At 56.6% G+C, this 21,224-nt stretch overlaps 1 protein-coding gene across 1 annotated transcript in view; it reads right to left on the reverse strand.

The window, feature by feature from the left end:
* Window positions 1-1,534: 1,534 nt before the first annotated feature.
* The window catches only part of CAMSAP3 (calmodulin regulated spectrin associated protein family member 3), a 24,466-nt gene continuing 4,776 nt past the window's right edge, over window positions 1,535-21,224 (reverse strand). The window contains exons 2-21 of the mRNA XM_044672941.1: window positions 16,254-16,269; window positions 13,203-13,456; window positions 12,969-13,091; window positions 12,726-12,812; window positions 12,496-12,528; window positions 11,795-11,842; window positions 11,357-11,495; window positions 10,721-10,860; window positions 10,059-10,152; window positions 9,409-9,463; window positions 9,176-9,249; window positions 9,005-9,074; window positions 6,971-8,313; window positions 6,747-6,898; window positions 6,511-6,650; window positions 4,680-5,011; window positions 4,486-4,585; window positions 3,117-3,229; window positions 2,630-2,748; window positions 1,535-2,484 (exon numbers count right to left, since the gene is read on the reverse strand). Coding sequence (XP_044528876.1) covers window positions 2,182-2,484; window positions 2,630-2,748; window positions 3,117-3,229; window positions 4,486-4,585; window positions 4,680-5,011; window positions 6,511-6,650; window positions 6,747-6,898; window positions 6,971-8,313; window positions 9,005-9,074; window positions 9,176-9,249; window positions 9,409-9,463; window positions 10,059-10,152; window positions 10,721-10,860; window positions 11,357-11,495; window positions 11,795-11,842; window positions 12,496-12,528; window positions 12,726-12,812; window positions 12,969-13,091; window positions 13,203-13,456; window positions 16,254-16,269 — 3,735 coding nt within the window. The 3' untranslated portion in view covers window positions 1,535-2,181. The remainder of the gene's footprint in view (window positions 2,485-2,629; window positions 2,749-3,116; window positions 3,230-4,485; window positions 4,586-4,679; window positions 5,012-6,510; window positions 6,651-6,746; window positions 6,899-6,970; window positions 8,314-9,004; window positions 9,075-9,175; window positions 9,250-9,408; window positions 9,464-10,058; window positions 10,153-10,720; window positions 10,861-11,356; window positions 11,496-11,794; window positions 11,843-12,495; window positions 12,529-12,725; window positions 12,813-12,968; window positions 13,092-13,202; window positions 13,457-16,253; window positions 16,270-21,224) is intronic.

The following is a 21,224-nucleotide window of genomic DNA, read 5'->3' on the forward strand; positions in this document are numbered from 1 at the left end:
TTGGGAGTCACCACCCATGTAGCAGTGCCCGCTGGCCCAGGCCCAGGCCCACCTCCTCCCAGCTGGGATAGGCCTAGGTAGCAGAACAGCGGCCAAAGTACTCGGCCCAACCCCCCACCTTGTAGAGCCGGTTCCTGGCCTGAAGCACTGGGGAGCAGGAAGCAGACAACCCCCCAAGCCCCCACTCCTCCCCTGAGCACACTATGTACTCGAGCCCTCTGTGTAGGGCAAACCTGGACCTTCTGCCCCTCAAGAGAATGGGGCCTCCTTTGGAGGCTAGGCCAGGAGCTTCAACTGCCCCAGGGGTCAGCCTGAGCTTCTGAACACCTCTGGCCCCGCTGCTCTCTATCATGTGAGTTGTGTCCACCCTGCCTCTCTGACCCCCTCCTCTCCAGGCCACGTGTCATCCCCTTGTTTGGTCTATTATAAGTCTCTTAAGTAGTCCCCAGACTTGCCTAGTCATTCCTAGATCTGGTCACCTCTCCTAGGATCTTCTGTGGCCCAAACCATCAGGTCCTAACCTAGGCTGGCATTCAAGGCTCTTTGGACTAGCCTACCTTCAGTCACTTTCTCTGTCCTCCTCTCCCCGTTTTAATTTTCCTTGTTCCCTCAATTACTCTGTGGCAGCCTCCAGAAAGTATTTCTTGGAGAATGGAACCCTTCTCCTTAGAAGCCCTTGGCACTGCTGTTCTGTTCATCCTGTCACTTACCAATGGCTAATCACCGTCTTACTGTGCAAACACTCAGCTAGAGGGAAAGTGGGCAGGAAGCGTCCCATCTCAGACCAGCTAAAGGACCAAGTCATAAACCCATTGGCCAGCAGGACCTAAGAACTTAACAGGCTAGAGCAATGGACTGGATCTAATCAGACAAAATGGAGCAAGGACAAAAGTTCTCTGGTTCAAAAGATCAATGGCAAAAACGGGATGGGGGAGTTTTAGGGGACAGCAAGGGCAATACGAGTTGGACCCAAGACCAAAAGAGCGAATGGAGAGGCTGTTCAAAGAGAGGGTGGCCTCCAGAACCAGCAGGACGATGGTACCACTACCCTCAAACAGCCTCATCGGCCCCAGGTGTACCATGTTTTAGGATGGACGCTAGAAGGATGAAAAAGTTTCAGAAATGAATGTTGGCAGGGGCCCAGCTGCCATGCTGTATGAGAAACCACTGGAAGAACTGGGGACATTCATCCTGGAGAGGACAGATTTAGGAAGGGGCATCACCTCACAAGACTTGCTTTAGCCTCAAAAGGAAGAGCTGGGAGGAACAAGGAGGGGAAATTTGGGAGACAAATTCTCACTTGATACTTGATTTAATAGTTCCTGAAATAAACTGCCGTGAAAATAGGGGAGGTTCCCCATAACTAGAAGTCTTCGTGTAGAGGCTGGATTTGGGGAGGGGTTCTTGTTTGGGGACTGGTTAAGCTGGATACTCTATGAGCTTAGGATCCCTGAGCCTTCCCTTCTTCTCTCCCTCCCTTCCTCCCTCCCTCTCAGCCTCCAATCACCCTCTCCTCAAGGAGAGGTCAGGAACATCTCTTTAAATTATTTTATTCAAGGTGGGGAGGACAGACAGGGGGCAGGAGGTTGTTGAGCTGAGCCCTGAGTCTCTGAAGCTCCCAGCTTCACCCTCCCCATAGCAGGACACGACACAGAGATGAAGGGACTCCCTCCAGAGTCTTCCAGGGAAGAAGAGGATCGGCGAGGAAGGAAACCAATAGACCCCACCCAAAAAAAAAAAAGTAGAATACAGGTCCAGGCCCCATTGGAATCCAACCCTGGCTCAGGCTGGAATTTACAAATTGGCTTTCCAAAGGCTTGAGATTGGGAGCCCCCCAATATTGGGGACCAAAATCTGTCCAGGCAAGAGGTGGCTCAGGGGTACCGGGGAAAGTAGGGAACAAAGAGACATTGCCTGCACTGGGATAGAAGAAACATGCAGATGGGAAGGGGACTGAGGAGGGGGCCAGGGCAAGAGTTGAGATCCCCTTCCTGCCCTCAGTCTCCTGATCGGGGAGGGGAGAAGAGCCAGGGCTGGGGTAGGGTGATACAAAGCCCCACCTTTCACCCCAGCAGAGGACCTCCACCATCCCTCTAGGGAGCCGCCCTTGGGAACAGAAAATCCCTGACTGGCTCTGGGGCAGAGTCCAGGCCACAGAGTGCTAGGCAGGGAATGTCTGGGCTATTTAGGGGTGCTGGGCTTCTTTGGGGTACTGGGCTTCTTGGTCTGCCAGAAGTGGCCTTGGATGGTGATGGCATCCACGCTCATGGACATGGTCTTGGCAGGAATCTGTGTGAAGCGTTTCCGGTCTGAGTTGTACTTGTAGATCCCCTCCACCATGGACTTGGTGATGGTTCGGGGGCCATAGCCAGCTAAGCGTGACATCTCTTCCGTCTCCCCCGAGAACGTGTACAGTGCCCGAAACTGGCAGCTTGAGTCCCGGAAGAGGATCAGGAAGTGGTTGGCTTTGCTCTTCTCAATTTCCTAGGATCAGGATAAGTTGTTAGGGCAAAGTCGAAGGTGGGGGCGAGGGGAGAGGGATGGGCAATCGGGGCTCTCGGGCCGATAGAGGTGGGAGGGGGGCGGTCCTAGGGCAGGAAGGACATCACGGGCTCAGCCCCGGCCTCACCTCCAAGATGCGGTTCTTGTGAGACTCGTTGACCTTGCCAGCCAGGCAGCAGTGGGCCAATGCATTGTGGATGATGTACTTGTTGGACTTGGCGCTCGGCTCCTTGTACAGCTTGGGGCCTGGGGTGTGGGACGGGGCAGTGGGGAGGGAGAAGGAAGTTATCACTGGAAAAAGCATGAGCAGCTCAAGCTCACTTCTGAAAAACCCTCGAGAGGCCGGCCAAACAGCCCTTTGAGGTAAGTAGTATTAACCGGCCGACAGTATTCTTATCCTCATTCTAACACATGAACAAACTGAGGTCAGAGAAGTAACCGAATCGGGATTCAAACCCAGGTCTGACTCTGGGGGTCCAGAGATTCTTCCCCCTACACCCTGTACTAAGTGAAGAGCCAGAGGCTCCTCTAGCCCCTGGCCCCTCGGCACCCCCAGCCTCACCACTATCCTCTCCATCCATTGCCTATTCCAACCAGTGCCCGGGCAGTCTCACCCGTGTATTCTGGGACGGAGGCTGGTGACGAGGCAGTACTTCCATTTTCCCAGTCTCGATCTCGGTTGCCCAACAAGCGACTGGGGGACATCAGGCCGGATGGAGAAGGGGCCCTGAAGAAAAGTGGATGTCACTGTCAGTGGAGAAGGAAGGCTTCCAGATGCCTCTTACTGGGGAGCTTGGCTCACAGTCCCTTCTTTCCCTCCTTGATTCACAGACTCTCAGATTTAGAAGGAAACTTAGGGGTCATCTGGTCCAACTGTTCACTTGATAGATAAACCTCTTCTATCACATTCCCAACAAGTGTTTGTTCAGCCTCTGCCCAAAGGCCTCTAGTAATGGAAGCCCTTTGGACGAAGTGCCTCTTGGCAACGTCCACCTTTGCTGAAAGTCCTACCCTGTGGTGCCAAAGGGTCCTGTACAAATACTTGAGGTCCATAATCCTTTCCCCACGAAGTGTTTTTCTCTAAACACCCCTAACTTCTTCAAGTGATCCTTGAAAAAGCATGGTCGCCAATTTAACTGAACAAACATTCATTAATTGCCTACTGCGTGCCAGGTGACAGGAATGCCAAGAGCATACGCACATCTCCCCACTTCTTGTATGTCCTCCAAGTTGACATCAACCCATTAATCACTATCCTTTGCACCTGGAAATTCAACCATTATCAATAGTCTTCATTTTTTTTTTAAACCTGTACCATCTTCTGTCTTGGAATCAATACCAAGTATCAGTTCCAAGGCAGAGGAGTGGTAAGGGCTAGGCAACTGGGGGAAGTAACTTGTCCAGGGTTATACAGCTAGGAAGAGCTTGAAACCCTATTTGAACCCAGAACCTCCCATCTCCAGGCCTCTCTATCCACTGAGCCACCTAGCTACCCCGTGAATAGTCTTAATTGTACCATTAGCCAGCCCAGTGTTTCCATTTTGTCCTCAAGAATGGCAGGAAATATTTTGTCAAATACTTTGCTGAAATCGAAGTACAATATAGCGATCCCATTTTCCTGATCTATCCAGTCTGGTCAAAGTAAAAAAAAATGGGCAATGACTTGTTCCTGTTGAGGCCACACTGATCCTCAGTGATTGGCGCTTCCGTTTCTAAATGCTCATAAACCATCCCTTTAATAACCCATTCTAGAATGTGCAAGTTTGCCCCAATTATACTGGTGCACAGGACTGGTTCAGAGAATAATTGGTAAAAGCCCTGTGGATTTAGTTTGCCCAAGAGTGAGCTCTTCTGTCCATAAGGATAATACACTCGAGGAAGCTCTGGGCTAACCCAGCCAGTGAGCAGAGACCACCTACTCGATGAGATGCACCAACACACAGACTCGGATTGGGCAGGGTGGAGGCAGAGGTATAAATTTACCTGGACGTGGGCCTTTTGACTCCAAGGTTGTTGGAAGAATCATTGGCCACAGTGGAAAGGGACAGGGTGGACTGAGAGTAAACTTTGCTAAGTCGGGACCCTGGTAGGGAGAAATAGGAAGTCAGATTCTCAGGCTCATTTTCTTCCCTCGGCATTCCCCCTCACTCCCACAGCTCTACCCCACTCTCCCTTACCCAAGAGGCCTCGGGGACTACGGCCCAGGGCCGAGTCATCACAGCAGCCAGATCGGGGTCGAGGGGGCCTACGGGCACCCCCTCTTCCAGGCCCGCCCCCTGTCCCCCGAGGCCGTAGTACTTTGTCCAGGTCATCCATCAACTTGAGCTGTGCCCGCCTCTCATATTCTTGTCGTGTAAAGTCTCCTCTCCGGGCTGGACCCTCCTCTTCCAGGCTGGCCCCAGTCCCAACGCGGGTCCTCTCCTCCTGGGCCAACCTGAGGACAAACACAAAGAGGCCCAGAGCAGGAAATGAGGGATGAGTATAAAGAATGGGCCCCTCTTTGGTGAGTCTTAGAGGTGACCACTTTTTACATCAGACTAAATGATTCTAATTTGGGAAGGGTGACCGAGGAAATCTGTACCATCTATGTCCCCTCTGAGGGGCAGTGGGGGGTCTGAAATTAGGTGGGATTGTGGGCAAAGCACCCTAAGTCCACCAGACCATGAAGAGGCTTCAGGTTGGCTAAAAGGGAGCTATGAATTGTGAAATGGAGCAATGAGCTTATTCGAGTACACCCCATTAAGGCCAATTCCCCAACTGGTTTGACCGGGTTTGGAAATGATTAAAGGACCATGACATAAAAGCTGAGAGGAGCCTTAAAGGTCATATAGCAGGAAAGGACCTTGGGGCCCATTTATCTAGCTTATAATAATAGCTAATAGTACCAATAATAGCTAGAGTGCTTACTATGTGCCAAGCTCTGTGCTAATCCCTTTACAAGTATTATCTCATTTGATCCTCCCAGCCCTGGGAGAGAGAAGTGCTATGATCATCCCCATTTTAAAGGTGAAGAAACTGAGGGAGAAACAGGTTAAATGACTTGCCACAGCTAGTGAGTGTCTGAGGCCAGTTTTGAACTCAGGTCTTTCTGCCTCTGGGACCAGCACGGAGTCCCTCAGTTAGCTGTCCCCAAGAATAAGGACACCTCTACAACAGACCCAAAAAGGGGTTGTCTTGACTCTGATTGGAGCCTCATAACAAGAGGCATCCAGTCTGCTTTTGAACAGCACCACTTGTTAGGAAATTCTTCCCCTCCCCTAATTTAACTCAGCCTTTTTACTTTTGGGGAAACTGAGTCTTGGCCTTGTGATTCATCCCTGGTCCCCTAGTCAACTAAGCCACGAGTCGGGAATTGAATTTGGACTCTGAATCCAGGGCTCTTACCCCAACGCCTCATTGAGAGAGGAGGGCTCCCACTTGGACCCCCTGCCCCTGAGAAAGCCAGATGATCCAGGCAAGGGAGAATTATGACCACGTAGCTACCTAGAACTGCTCAGAATGTTCCGGATCGCCTCACCTGAGAACAGGCAGATGGCACATCTAGCCCCTTCTCCTGGGCATATTATTTGTGAAACTGTATGCTGAATGTTTTTGTCTTTTGAATAAGCCCCAGAAAATGGATGTACACGATGTGTGTAAAACCCAGTGGAATTGCGCGTTGGCTACGGGAGAGGGCAAGAACATGACTCACGTAACCATGGGAAAAGATTCTAAATAGGAAAAAAAAAGAAAAGGGATTCATGGGGTCCGTCCAGCGGATGGGAAGACGGGCTCCAGAAATGAGCAAGGGGCAGAGAAGCGGAGATGGGAGAGGGGAGACTGGTGGCAGCAGCGCTCTGAGCCCCGAGACCCCGGCAAGCTGAGAGAGGGCCCCAGGAGGCAGCAGGAGTCCTCCACAGGGGCTAGGAATGGGGAAGCCCGGCAGAAATCCTGGGGAAGTGGCCGGGCGCCCTGAAGCCCGGCCCTCGGGGCAGGCTCCTTTCCAGAGCGAGACGGGCCAGGACTCACCGGGCGGCTTCTTCCTTTTTCTGCTCTTTCTCCACTTCTTGCCACTGTTTCCGCCTCCGAGCCTCGTCTGCCCGCCGCTGTTGCCGCTCCAGCAGGTTAGCCCGTTTCTGCGCCATTTCATCTTCCGGCTTCTCTTCGTCCTACAGAAAACACCATCCGTGTGCCCGGCGGCTCTTTCCCTCCCTGTCCAGACACCCCCAACCCCCGTCGCCCCCCCCAGAACCCGTCCTTCTCACCTTATAAAAGAAACCCAGGCCGGTTCGTGGCTCTCCGTTCACGGCCTCCTCCAGAGAGTCGTCCCCGTCAGGGGGGCTCCCGTCGCCGTCACTGTCCAGGCTCCCCAGGGGGATCTCAATGAGCCCCGGCCGGCCAGAGGGGGTGGCAGCCCCTCCGAGGGGCTCAGCGGGCACCTCTCCCGGCTTGGGGCCAGGCTCGGGCTCCGGCTTCGAAGGGCCAGAACCCGGGCCGGGGCCGGGCTGGTCCTCGTCAAAGAGGATGGAGGAGCGGGTCTGAACGGGGACCTGGGACGGCGAGAACTTGCGCAGGTGGGGAAGAGTGTCCACGTCGTGCGGCGGAGTCAGCACCCGCGTCAGGGGCGCCAGCCGCAGCTCCGCGGGCCGGGCGTGTTTGGGGCTGCGGGGAGCGGGGGTCGAAGTGGGGACGGAGGCTCGGCGGGGGGGCGGCTGGGGCGACCGCGGGGGCGGGGCGCGGCGAGCGGGGGCCGGGGAGGGCGCCCGGGGCCCCGCGGGCCCGGGAATGATCCAGGCTGCGGCGGGCGGCCCGGGGGGCTCGGGCTCCCGCAGGAGCCGCTGCTGCTGGTCCGTGAGCCGCTGCATGTCCCGCTGCAGAGAGCTCAGGGCCGCGCTCAGCTTGCTGACCGCGCGGTTGTAGTCCCCCAGGCCCTCCTCGGAAGGCCGGCCGGACCCCACCTCTGGGGAGAAGGTCACCATCTTGGGCCTTTCGGAAGGCTCTCCGCGGCCCTCGCCGGCCGGCCTCTCCCCGGGCCCCAGGCCTCGGGTGCCTTCGGCCGCCGGCCCGGGGGAGCCGTTGTCCCCATCGGCGCCATCGCCGTCGCTCTCGCCGCCGGCCTCTCGCTTCTGCACCTGCAGGAAGGCGCTCTTGCCCAGGCGCTGCCGGTGCTTGGCAAAGATGGCCTCGATGCGCCGTTTCTGGGCCTCGATGGCGCGGCGCTTCTCCTCCAGCCTCGCCCCCAGCTCGCTCATCTCCGAGCTCAGGGCCTCTGAAGGGGCCTCGGGGAGGCCTCCCGGCCCAGCCTCCTCCCCAGCCCGGCCTTCTGGCTTCACCAGCTGCTTCTTCCTTTCTGCGAAGCTCGTCATGCGCACTTCAGACTGGGTGGGGGTGGCGGGGGGCCCCTCGGGGGGGCCTGGCTTGGAGGCCTCTCCGGGTGGGTAGGAAGAAGCCAAGAGCGGCTTTGAGGCTTTGCAGCCCCCCTCCGGGTGGGGGTAGTAAGCAGGAGGCTTTGAGGTCTCAGAGGGGTAGGATGAAGACAGGGTAGGTTTGGAGGGTCCCTCGGGGGAGTGGAGATAGAAGCCGCCATCGGCGGCCCCATCCGGGAGCAGGCGGGGTTCGGCGCTATGGATGATCTGCAGGGCTTCTTCTATGGTGGGGAGGTCCCCAGGCTCCGGGGCTGGCTCTGGAGGAGGCTGCGACGCTGAGACCCTTGGGGGACCCAGGCTATCGGAACTGGCAGAGCGCAAGAGCACTGGGTCACCCATGACCACGTCCACGTCGCTGTCCAGCCCAAAGGGAGTGCTGAAGGATACAGCCTGGGACAGGGGGCGGCTGGGGGGCCAGACGGGGACTAAGACTCCAGTCTTAAACCCCTGGCCCACCCCATAGCCCCCCAGTCACTCCCTCTCCAATGTTTGGCTCTGGCCCCTGGCCGGAGGACCTCTCCGCCAACCCTTCTCTTGGAGATCCTCAGGACTCGGCGGTAGACCCGAAGCCCACACCTTCCCTTTGCCTCGTGGGGCAGAGCTGCCGGACAGAGCCACTGGGGCACCCTGACCCAGGGATGGCCATTCAGGGCCGTTTGACCCTCAGGAAAGCCTGAGGCACCTCGGCAGGGCAGGGGCAGCTGAAGAGCCCGCAAACGTGGGAAGAAACGAGGCTTTGCTCCTCCCAGAGAACTTCACAAAAGGCCCATTATTCCTTAGGAACCCAAGGGGGAGTGGGAGATCAGAGTGGACCCAGGGAAGTCTCTGACCAGGTGGCTATCATCACGCACCAGTCAGTGGACAGAGTGGTGGAAAACTGGTCATTCCTGAGGGACCTGACGGGCCTGGGGGTAGCCGTGGCCCTGTTCACTGACCAGCAATAGATGGAGGGAAACTAGGATCTCAGAGAGAAAAGGGCCCAGGAAGGGGCTAAAGAACAAGGCGCCTGACAGCTGTTCCTCTGGGGGTTCTCCCGCCCAAGTCCAGCCTCACCCCAATCCCACCTCCACCCCCAGCTGCTTCGCTCGACTCCTCACCTGAGCTGCCGGTTCCACGCCTTCCCGAAAGCTTCTATGTGGGTCATGGAGGGGGATGACTGTAAGGAACCTGTGGGGGGTCAGAGGTCAGCTCCGGCGCCCCCTCTCGGACCCGGAGGCGGGCCGAGCCTCTCCTCCTGCCCCCCCCGCCCCCCACGAGCTCCTTCTCACCTGATGAACTCCGGAGGGGGGACTGCGGCCCCCCTGGAGACAGAAGCGGATGCCGGAAATTGAAAACGGGGGAGCTGCGGGGAGGAAGGAAAAGAATCAGCCCACGCGTGGCATCATCCCAGAAGCTAGAGCCGCAGAACCTACGGCCACGGTCCTGAGCCTCCCGGACGGCTGGGAGGGAGGAAGCGGACCTGGAGAGCCCCAGGGGGCTCGGGGTGGGGGCGAGGCCCTACCTGGCTCCGTTGCCGCTCGGTGGGGTGGAGGCTTCGCTGACCCCCGGAGAGGAACCTGAGGCAGAGGGGAAGAGAACATGGGGCCCCGCCCGGGCCTCGGCCTCCCTCCGTGCGGCTCCCCAGACGCCTTAGTTCCCTGCCCCCCGCCTCACCCCAGAATAACAACAACAGCTACAATAGTTACCGTTTATGTAGCACTTAAAGATTTGCCAAGTGCTTCATTTTGTCGTAACAATCCCGAGAAGCAATTGCTATAACTATCCCCATTTTACATGTGGGGAGACTGAGGCAAAGAGATGACGTCATTTGCCCGGGGTCACCCGGCGAGGTGACTCCCCTGCGCAGCTCACTCTCCTTACCTGACGCCTTAGTCCCCCCGCCTGGCCTCGCCTCGCCCGATAATAACAATAATAATAACAGCAACAATAGTTACCGTTTATGTAGCGCTTGGAGGTGGACCAAGTGCTTCATTTTATCCTCCCAACAAGCCCGAGGAGCAGTTACTATGACTGTCCCCGGGTACATACGGGGAAACCGAGGCAAAGGCCCGGGGCCACACCGCTAGGAGGAATCTGGGACAGAATTTGAACTCGGGTCTTCCAACACGGCCCGGCAGCCCCCTCCCCACGCTGAGCCAGCCCCAGCCTCACCTCGCCCATCCGGCAGCTCTTTGGGCCTCACGAAGTCTGGTTTCAACACTTCGAAGCAAAGAAACAGCTCGGCCAGCAGCACGGCCACGTTCGTCTGGGGGCCGAGAGGCGCAGAGGTCAAGGGACGGAAGCGGCCTTAGCGGCCAGGTCCAACCCCGACTCGCCCCCCAAATCCCCTCCACGACCTCCCCAGCACAGCGGCATTCAGCCTGGATGCGAGAAAGTCCTGCGCCTGGGACGGGGAGCTCCCTCCCTCCCTCCCAAGAGAACCCACTCCGCTTAAGGGGGGCCTCGTTCTCGTAAAGCTTTTCCTTCGGATCTTCCACGCGTCCCCCAGTTTCCTCCCGTTCTGCCTTCTGAGGCCAAGCACACACGGCCTTCCGATACTAAAGACGGTTCTCCCGGCCGCCCCAACCCCTCCTCCATCATCGCTTGTGCAGGCTGAATGTCCTCGGCTCCATCCACCGGGCCTCGGAGGACGGGATCCCCAAGCCCCTGCCGTCCTCGCTGCCCTCCTCCGGACGCTCTCGGCATGATTGGGGTCAGACAGGCAGAGATGGGCTGGGGAGGAGCGGGTGGGGGGCCAGGGCATCCCTCGGGGACCCCGGCAGCCCTCATCCCTCTTCCCTCCAGCCCCGGCTCATCCTGGGTCCCAGAGTCACCTTGAGGAGGGGGGGCACGTAGAGCAAGTCCTCCAGGGCCAGGGGGCAGCCGCCAGGCAGGCGGGCGGCGCAGAAGTCCTGGACCAGCTGCAGGTTGTACAGACTGTCTGCCACAGACATGGTGTCCTTCAGGCACACGTCTAGAAAGACAGGGACGGACACCTGACGGCCTGGGTCGTCTGCCCTCCTCCCCCGGCCCCTGCCGAAGCGCCCTCTATGGACCCCGTCTCTATTAAACAGATGGAGAAGCAGCTATCAATGATACGGAGCCAGACCTAGAGACGGGAGGTCCTGAGTTCACTTCCCAGCTGGGTGACCCTGGGCAAGTCACTTAACCCCCATGGCCTACCCTTACCGCTCTTCTGCCTTGGAGCCAATGCTCGCTATTAATTTTAAGACAGAAGGCACGTGTTAATATATACAAGTATATAACAAGTGTTTATATAGATAGACAGATATACACATGGGTGTATTACAATGCGTGTCTACACACACACACTGAATATCTTTCTGCAGGCACACGGGTCTCCCCAGGGGGAAGGACGGTCCTCCAGGACAGGGACGAGTTCCTCTTTGCCCCACATCTCCGGCGTTAGGCACGGCGCCCGGCGCCCAGGAGAAGGGGTGGCTGCTTACCCTCGAGCCTCAGCAGCTGGGGGCAGTAGCAATGGATGATGGCAGCGAGGGCAGCCCCGCTGGCCAGGTCCTGGAGCCCCGCCACCACGGGGAAACAGGGGGCCCTGCGGGCCACGGCCCGGTCCTTTCGGTATCGGATCTGGGGGGCAAAAGGGAGAGGTCAGGGGTGGACGGTCCCGGGTCCGCTGGAGCCGGAGAGCATGCAGCCGGTGCAGGGAGGCCGGGTGCGTGAGTCCTTGAGGCTACAGGGCCGAGGGAGCAGCATGCAGCAGAAGGGGGGCCGGACGCCCCCACAGCGAGAAGGAGTGAGCGCGCAGCAGGAGGGGCCCTCAAGCTCTGGACGGCTGGTGGGAGCCGGCCCAGCCTGGCCTGGTGGGGAACAAGAGCAGTGGCACGGGGAGCAAGAAGCAGGGAGGACGGAGGTTGGAGATACGTTACCACAGGGGGTTTGCTCCCTGACTCCTTCAAACAGAAGGCAACGGCGTGCTGAGGGGGCGGAGAGGAGGGGGCGTCAGCGCGGGGGCCGCAGCGGGACACAGGCTCCAGGCCAGGGGGGCCCTGACCTCATCCTGTCTGCTGAGGGCTCCCCCACCCCCAAACCAGCCCCACCCCCTGGGACGTCCGTGGGGGCTCGGCCTGAGATCATCGTGCCCATTCCCTACTTTGCCGAGGAAGGAAGCCCTATTCCTTAATCTGGCTTTGGGGTTTCTGGCCTCTCCCCAGCTTCTTTGGGGTTCCCTCAGCCCCCGGCTCTGACCCAAGACACAAGAGACTTGTCTTCCAGCCAGCCCTGGGCCACTTGCGAGGTCTGGGCCTCAAGGAGACCTGCTGACCACCCCCAGCCCCCCAACTCTGGCACCTCAGGGTGGAGATGGAGGGAGCCCGGGAGAAGCAGGCAGGGCAGCACTAGCATGCAGCAGGACACCCCCCCAGGGGGCCCCAGGGCTGCAAGAGGCCAATGTGAGCAGAGGATCCGAGACACCCTGACTTCTTCCTCAGGGGGCCAGATCCCGGCTCTCCCTCCCTGCACCCTCCCCAAGGACTCCCCCCCTTCCACCTTCCCCAGGGCCGCAGATCCTCTGTTCACGGGTCAGGGCGCGAGGGCAGAATGGAGCTGGGGACCAGGCGCACCCACTTACGGGAACGAGCTTCCAGTACCAGCGGGTGGGACACTGAGGCGCAGAGAAGGGCAGAGAGGAGAAGAAGAATGCGGCAGTGCAGGGGCAGAGACAGAGAGATACAGAGAAGTCACACCCCAGCCCTAGCCCCAGAGATGAGGCAGAGGGGCAGCCTGGCCCCAGGATATCAGGGGGCAGGTTCCCCAGGCCCCCCCCACCTAGACCCGCCCCCCGCTCCTGCCAGGCCTCACCGAGGGCTGGGCAGCACTGTCCGCCGGGGGCACGGGGGTTCTCTGAGCTGCCTCTCGCTCTGTCATCTCCTGTAGTCGCCTCATGGTCTGGGAGGGGCAAGAAAGCTCAGTGAGAGGGTCTCCAGACCTCGGTTCTAAAGAGGATCATTTAAGGGGCCTGGAAGGGACTCTCAGAACTCGGTTCACCCCAACAGGCTCTCCAGGCATCCCCCTGTCCCCATTCCCACAGATTCCTCTGCCTACCGAGTCCACCCAAAGAAGGAGTTTGTGTTCCCAGCTGCCCGGGGCCGAAGGGACCGGCAGGGACTGTGTCCACTCGGTGGCGAAGGCTGTCATGAGGGCATCGATCACAGCCAAGTGGGCACCCTGCAGAGAAAAGACACCAGTGGGGAGTCAGGAAGACGCAGTCGTTGCCTGCCTCCCAGGAGCTCCCTCAAGAGGATGGGGGCAAAGCCAATGAATGACAAGGAGTCTCACCATCTGGATGGGCTGGTGCCTCAGGTCAGCCTCCCGCACGGGCCGATCAGGAAACAGGGGAGTCAGGCCCCGCCGGGCCAACAGCGTCAAGAGGGCAGCGGGGCCAGGCGGGGCCTCGAGCTGGGGCAGCGCCAGCCGCCAGGCCCGGCAGTACAGCTCGGCCGAGAGGAGCAGCCGTGTCACGGGCGGCTTCACGTGCTCCTGGGCGTACTGGTCGGTGTAGAAAGGCTCCCACAGCTCCGAAGGCACGTGCTCTGCAGGAGGAGACCCCGTCTGTGACCAGAGCCTTGACCCAGAGCCTCCTCTCCTGCCCCAGGCAGGAGGCGGGTGCCGCAGTTCTGGGGAGTCTCAGAGGACTTCCTGAAGGAAGAATCCGAAGGGGAGAACTCCCAAGGAGAGGACCGGAGGGACAGGATGTGAAGCCAAGGGTGGCGAGTGAGCCTAGGTGTGGTAGAAGATGGGGCAGGGAGCAAGGACAGGTTTCCCCAGCCTCCGAGGTCTCACTCCTTTGGTATCTGGGCCAAACCCAAGCCAGGTCACTAGAGGAACTCCAGGGGGAAAGGGGGAAAGTAGGCTGTGGCCCTGCACGGCGCCCCACAAGGATCCAGGAACAATTCAAGGTAGCGGGTTTGGTGAAGGGGCTGCTGCCATAACGGTCCTGGCAGAGGGGCGTCGGGTCCAAACTCAAGAGGATGCTGTGGGGGCAGAGAAAGCCTTGAACTGAGAACTGCTGCTCTGGCGCTCTTCTAGACCTCAAGGAAACCACTTGCCCTCCGAGCCTCCGTTTCTGCCTCCCTGCTGGTGAGATGGCGGCTCCTACTGCCTTATGCAGTAAGCGTCAGCCTAGATTTGAACACAAGTCTTCCCGATTCTTACCCAGTCAGAGGGGTACTGGATGTGGAGTTAGGAGAACCTGGGTTTGAATCTAGTTGCTGGCCAACCCTTGGGCAGATCACTGAATCTCTGTCTTCCTCAGTTTCCTCAACTGTAAAATGGGAGTAATAACAGGATCTAGCTCCCCAGGGTTGTTGGGAAGATCGAATGTGCATATCTAAATGCTAGGAAGATTGGTGGATAGAGCCAGGCCTGAAGACAGCGAGTCCTGGGTGCCAATCTGGCCTCAGACACTTCCTAGCTGTGTGACCCTGGGCAAGTCACTTAACTCCCCGTTGCCCAGCCTTTATAGCTCTTCTGCTTTAGAACCAATACACAGTAAGGATTTTAAAAAAAAAATGGTTTTTAATGCCCACGGTTGATCCTTGTCACATTGTTATTAAAAGGTTGTTAAAAGGTAAAACCCAAACTCTTTGGTCTGACATTCAAAGCCTTATTTACACAGCCTGGCATCATCTTACCGTCTAGCATTCATGCAACATGTCACGGTGGAAAGGAGTCCCCGTTCTGACATTTCCTCATTCATACAACAGGGATAGTAGGTGGAATCGGCCAGACCTAGGTTCAAATCCAGACTCTGATACTAGTTATGTTAACCCTGTCTGTTTCCTCTTCCGCAAAGCAGGGACGCTAATAACTTGCTTATAAAGTTAGACGGGAGGGGCAGCTAGGTGGCTCCGTGGATAGAGTTCCAAGCCAGGAGACGGGAGGTCCTGGGTTCAAATGTAGCCTCAAGACACATCTTAGCTGTGTGACCCTGGACAAGTCACTAAACCCTTTATCATGCTTCTGCCTTGGAACTGATGCATAATATCGATTCTAAGACAGAAGGTAAGAGTTTTAAGAAGGGAAAAAAAAAAAAGATAAAGTTGGGCTCTACAAATGCTGGAGTAATATTATATATATATATATGCTGGCTTGTCTGAAGTCCACTTGGCCTCCCTGAACCTCCACCTTCCTCAGTGTCCTCGTCTATGCCGGGAGAGAAATGCTGCTCCTGCCTGCAAAGGCTGGGAAGTCTCGGGAAGCCCCGGAAACGTGGGGGTTATTATTCAGACGACAGACACCGCCCGTGCGCGGGCCACAACGTCTCTAGACTCAGAGTTTCGAGAAGGTCTCGGAGGATGGGAACGAGGGGGGCGCTGAGGCAGGGAGGGCCGCCTGCAGACGGGAGCGCCGGGGGCTCCAACCAGAGGGGCGGCGATGTCAGAGGAGGGGAGCGCGGTTAGATGTATGTGAGAAAGGGAGGATGGACGTGGGGGGCAGGCTCGAGGGTGGCGCCAAGCTTCTGAGCCTGGGGGACCCACAACGACGACGGTGGTGCTCTTTGCCGGGCATAGGGGAGCACGCCTAGGAGGGCCCGGCAAGGTTTGGGGAGACGATCGAGAGTTTAGTTTTGGGCGTGTTGAATTTAAGTTATCTGCCAAACACCCAGCTCAACCCTGGCACCCCCTCCACATACCATAAACTCCAACAGCCCCCCCTAAATGGCCTCCAGGACCAAATAGAAAATCCTCTGATTGGCTTTTTTTTTTTTTTAATTAAAACCCTCACCTTCCATCTTAGATTCAATACTGGTTCCAAGGCAGAAGAGGGGTAAGGACTATAGGCAACCGGGTCAAGTGACTTGCCCAGGGTCACACAGCTAGGAAGTGTCTAAAGTTGTGTTTGAATCCAGGACCTCCCATCTCTATCCCCTGAGCCACCCGGCTGGCCCACTCTCAACTGTCTTTTTAAGCCTTTAATAACCGTTCCTAAACTTTCCAGGGCTCTTATGCCTCGTCTACACAGCTCCCCCTCCAGCCCTTGCCACGTACTCTTTGGTCAGTGGTGCCCCTGATTTCTGTTCTTCCCTTCTCACAAGGCGCTCCATCTCCCAAATCTGCCCATTTCCTCGGGCTGTCCTCCATGCTTTGGATCCGCTCCCCCTTTCACCTCTGCCTCCAGACTTCCCCGGCTTCCTCCAAGTCTTTCTCGATTCCAGCCCCTTCCCGCAGAGCCCGTCTCCATTGTCTTCTCTGAAGCTTGTTTGCCTGTTGGCACCCCTTTTCGCACTGTAAGCACAAGGGACTTGGCTTCTGCCTTTCTGTCTGCCTGCACACAGCAGGCGCTTAATAAATGTCAGCTGTCTTGAAGCGCTCTATACTCCAGATGGACCCTGACCCCTAAACGCCTTCCGTCTTAGACCCCAAACGGCGGGGGCTTTTTCCTTCATGCAGCTGTCCCAGGTCTCCCCCAAGTCGGGAAGCCTTCCTCCTCTGACCCCAACTGAATTCAGAAGGCACTGATGGTCTGCTCTGGGCCCTGGGACAGGAAGATAACTGAGAAGGGAGGCCCTGCCCTCAAGGAGCTCATGCCCTGCCCAAGGGGACCCTCATCCAGACCACCAAATCGGCGATTGAGAGCGCCAGCATCCTCCCAGACCGCCGGGCTCCCAACCTGGGCATCACCCTCGAGCCCTTCCTCTGTGCTCACCGCCAAAGCCAACCCATCCACTTCCCCTTCGGAGTGCTCCCCTCCGACGCTGGCCCTGATCCCCGTAAGCCCGGGCGCCTGCAGGGGCCAGCAGGTGGGTCTCCCTCATTTGACGGTCTCTCCATTCTAGTCCGGCTTCTGCTCAGCTGCCCGCCTGGTCTCCGTAAAGCAGGACACGACGGCACCCCTCTGCGCACCCCCATAAAGTCCCTGTGGCTCCCTATTACCTCTGGGATTCTGACACTCAGCCTTCACAGCACGGCCCCTGCCTGCCTTTCATGTCTTATATTTTATGCTCCAACCACGGACTTTACTATCCAGCAAGCCTGACCTCCTCACCATCCCCTCCAAAAGTGCTTGTTGACTTGATTTACTGGACTGGCTGTAGCTGGCCATGAACTAGACATTTCATGCATCTCTTAACCCCGGCTAAACTGTAACGATGGCTAGCTTTGTCTTAACCCCTTACCTTCTGTCTTAGAATCCATACTATGCATTGGTTCCAAGGCAGAAGAGTGGCAAGGGCTAGGCAATGGGGGTCAAGTGACTTGCCCAGGGTCACCCAGCTAGAAGTGTCTCAGGCCAGATTTGAATCTAGGACCTCCCATCTCTAGGCCTGGCTCTCAATCCACTGAGCCACCCAGCTGCCCCCATGGCTATCTTTTATATGGAACTTTAAGGTTTCCAAAATACTATCTCATTTGATCCTCAACAACCACCTGGGGAAGTAGGTGTTATTATTATTGCCATTTTACAGATGAGGAAACCGAGGCAGACAGCGGTTAAATGATTTGCCCAGGTTCACACAGTGACCAAGGCTTTAAGATCAGATTTAAACTGTGTGAGCAAGAATAAGATTTCACTGACACGCTCTCAGTGTCTAGCTCTATACTGGGGACATAGTAGGTGCTCCACAAGCATTGGGGTTTTTTGTTTCTCTGTTTTGTCCATTTTTTTTAAAGCCTTTATCTTGTGTCTGAATATCAATTCTAAGACAGAAGAGCCACAAGGACTAAGCAATGGGGGTCAAGTGACTTGCTCAGGGTCACAGAGCTAGGAAGTGTCCGAGGCCAGATTTGAACCCAGGTCCTTCCAACTCCAGGCTACCTAGTCTCCTCTAAGCATTTGTTAGGTTTATAGAGCATTTTCATGTACACCAAAGAGTTACCCAAACTCAATTAAACTTTTTTTAAAGTAACTACTCTGTGCCAGGCTCTGTCTGGGTGCCAGAGACGCAAAAGTCTGGGTTAGGGTCCCAAGTCTCAAGGAGTCTACTTTCTACTCAGGGGAATAAACTGCTGAAGGGGAGGATTACCCTGGAAACAGCACAGGCTGGGCCCTTAAAAGATTACCCCGCCTCTCCCCTCTGCTTTGAGTCCCAGGCTCCTCATATATAACACGGGGAAGAAAATGCCTGTTGCTCCTGCCTTCCCAGGTTTTTTTGAGGCACAAAATGTGAACATGAGTAAAGAGTTTTGGAAACCTTTAAGTATGCCTATTATGCTAAGGACAGGACAGCAAGGTAGTGAAGCAGATGGAGCGCTGGGTCTGGAGTCAGGAAGACTCATCTTCCAGAGTTCAAATCTAGTCTCAGACACGTCCTCGCTGTGTGACCCTGAGCAAGTCACTTCACTTTGTGTACCTCAGTTTCCTCATCTGTCAGATGAAGTGGAGAAGGAAATGGTAAACCACTCCAACGTCTTTGCCAAAAAAAAAAAAAAACCCACATGGGGTCATAAAGAGTCAGACCTGACTGAAACAGCTAAATAATAACAGCAGTGATGGTGACAAAGCAGGGAGAGAATGCTCTAGGAAAATTAGAGGGAGGAGAGAACCTTTTGGGCTAGAAGGGGTTAGGAATTTGAGGAAGGGGCAGAACCTAAGCTGCTTTTATAGGACTTCAAGAAGCAGAGATAAAGATAGAGTATATTCCAGGCATGCACAAATATAAGAGAGGAGGAAGATGAGATTAAGGAACTGCTAGCAGCAATCCAATTTGGCAGAGACCCAGAGGTCATGAAGAGGAATAGTATGAAATACAGCAAGAACAGGGGACTGAAGTCAGATTGTGGAGAGCCTTCAGTACCAGGCAAGGGAACACATAGTTCATTCTGAAGGCAATAGGGAGCCCCTAAGGGTTTTAGAGCAGAGGAGTGGTGTGGTAAGAGCTGTTTTTAGGAAGATTGCTTTGGCAGTTGTGTGGAACAGATACCAGAGGGAAGAGATGAAACAAAAAGAGCAATCAAACTTTGACAATATCCCAACTGTCATCATTAGTAGGAAGGGGACCCCATCCATGAGTCACATTTTGTTAACTAACTGGAGGGATGGGGCAAAAAGTCAAAAATAATCCTAAGGTTTGGAACCCGGGTGACTGGTGAAATAGTGAAGTCGGGAGGACAAGCAGGTTTGAGATGAAAGATAGTAGCTCACTCTGGGCCACATAGAGATTGTGATCACCCAACAATCCCTTGGGTGAGCCAGTAGGAATGGTCTGGAAGCGACTGGAGATTAAGGGTGGGAGCTCAGAAGAGAGGGGACAGGATAGCTGGAAGGGAGATTTGGCTATCACCTGCAGGGAGGTGGTCAATGAAGCCAAGCCAAAGGGCCGAGCAGAAGGCCCAGGACAATTGGATGGGTGGTGCTTATATGGCAGGAGAATGGATGGAGAGAAGACTGGAAATCCAGATTAATTGGGGGTGGAGGGATGGGAAGGAAGGGTGCATCTAATTGAACTAGCAGGGCAGCAAGGAGCACTTTCCAGGTTTGTAAAGCCCTTTCCAGGTATTATCTCACTCAATCTCCACCACAATTCTGTAAGGTAAGGTCCAGAGGTATGATTACTCCCTCCCTTTTGCAGATGAGGAAACTGAGGTTCATAGAGGGTAAATGACTTGCCTGTGGTCACACAGTGTCAGAAACAGGCTTGAAACCCAAGTTTCTCCTGACTCAGCAGTCCCTCAGGGCTCAGCCAGCATGTCCGTGCTCCCAAGGAGCATCAGAACCCCAGGTTTCCTTCCTGGGAACACTGGCCCCTGCCCACACTGTCCCTACAAATAGTACAAACTTACACTGCAGCAGGTCCTTTTTTTCATTTGATCCTGAGAACAATGAGAACTCGAATCCAGGGCTCCTGACTCCCACTTCATGGCTCTCTGCATCCCATTGTAGCTACCTCACAACCAGTTTCCCTTCAGCTGCTATGGTGTCTCAGGACCATAAACTGTCAGAGGGAAGGACCCTCAGAGTTCTTGGAGTCCAAACCCCTCATTTCACAGATAGAGAGACTGAGGCACAGAGAATGTCGGGCACTAGTCCAAGGTCACACGGCAAATTAGTGACACAGGCAGGACGGGACCCCAGGCCCTCTGACTCCCATTTCAAGGCTGTTTCCATTCCACCTTGGCTGTCTCGTCAGATTATCGGGTTCCCACTCTGAGCTGAGGGAGTCTGGCTAGAGGTCAGATAACCAGGAAAGAGCCCGATGATCCCGGATCCCTGTGAAGTGCCTCTTCCTTGGAGGAGAGCCTGAGCCGGGAAGGGGCAAAGGGATTTATGGGTAAACAGAAGCTGTGGAGGAAGAAAGACTAGAGAGGACACAAGCAAGGGCTGGGATTCCATGCCATCCATACCGGCTGGCTCTGTCCCTCTCCGGAACACCCACAGAACAGGTTGGTCTGGACTAGGGCATCTCCTTGGGGTGGGGGGGAATATCCCCTGGCTTTGATGGGAAGAGTGATGCCTGCCCTGATCAGCGCCTCTCCCTCCTCCGTGGAGCTCTTAAAGGCCTACATTTAATTAACCCTGGTCACCTCCCCTTGTAGGCAGCCATGAGGAGGTGAGGATATTGGGCTCCCAGCTCCACCCTCACAGAGGTGGGTATTCCCAGGGGCAGCTGAAGCTGGGGAGGAGCTAAGGCTTCAGCTAAGGAAATCAGGCCTGCCTGGGGAGAGGCTGGGGAATGAGTAGGGTCTGGGTCCCATGTGGGTCGGAGGGTTGAGATGCAAGGTTAGGCCCCCCAGCTTGTGAGGGGAGCCCACAGGGCACCAGGTCCAGCCTTTGCCAGACAACCTGGTTGTTGGCATGCCCCAACTAGGGGAGCCCCACACCACATTTAAATAAAAGGGGGCCAGGACAGAGCAGTCCAGAGGAGGCAAGAAGCCAAGAGCCTTGGCCTCCCTCTGCCAAGGCTGGGGCCTGGGGAGGATGGCAAGGGAAGGGTAGGGTGTGGTGGGTGGCATGGGAAGGGGTGCTCGGGCACCTAGACGCTGAGTAGGGTGGCCCACATTCCAAGCCCCCTGGGTAAGGAGGCTGAGGCTCGAACACCTGGATCCATGCAGGGAGGGCGGCCCGGCCAGCCGGTCCTTTCCACCCCAACCCCTCCCTGGCCCCAGCTCCAGCCGCAGGCGGGGGAGGCAAAGTCCAAGCAGATAGAGCGGGAGCAGGGGGAGGGGACGCGGTCGGGGACAGGGAGGGAAGGGGGAGGAGGACGACGAGGAGGCGGACGAGGAGGCCCCGAACCCCCGGGAACCCAGGAGTCCCCTGCCCCTCCCCCCGAGCAGAGGCGGCGGCCAGAGCGCACAAAGCGGGCGGCGGCGGCGGCCCCGCATCCCCCTGCCCAGGCCGGCCATTGTTCCCCGGGGGCCCCCGGCG

The sequence above is a fragment of the Gracilinanus agilis genome, chromosome 1 (assembly GCF_016433145.1).
Source record: "Gracilinanus agilis isolate LMUSP501 chromosome 1, AgileGrace, whole genome shotgun sequence".
Taxonomy (NCBI): domain Eukaryota; kingdom Metazoa; phylum Chordata; class Mammalia; order Didelphimorphia; family Didelphidae; genus Gracilinanus; species Gracilinanus agilis.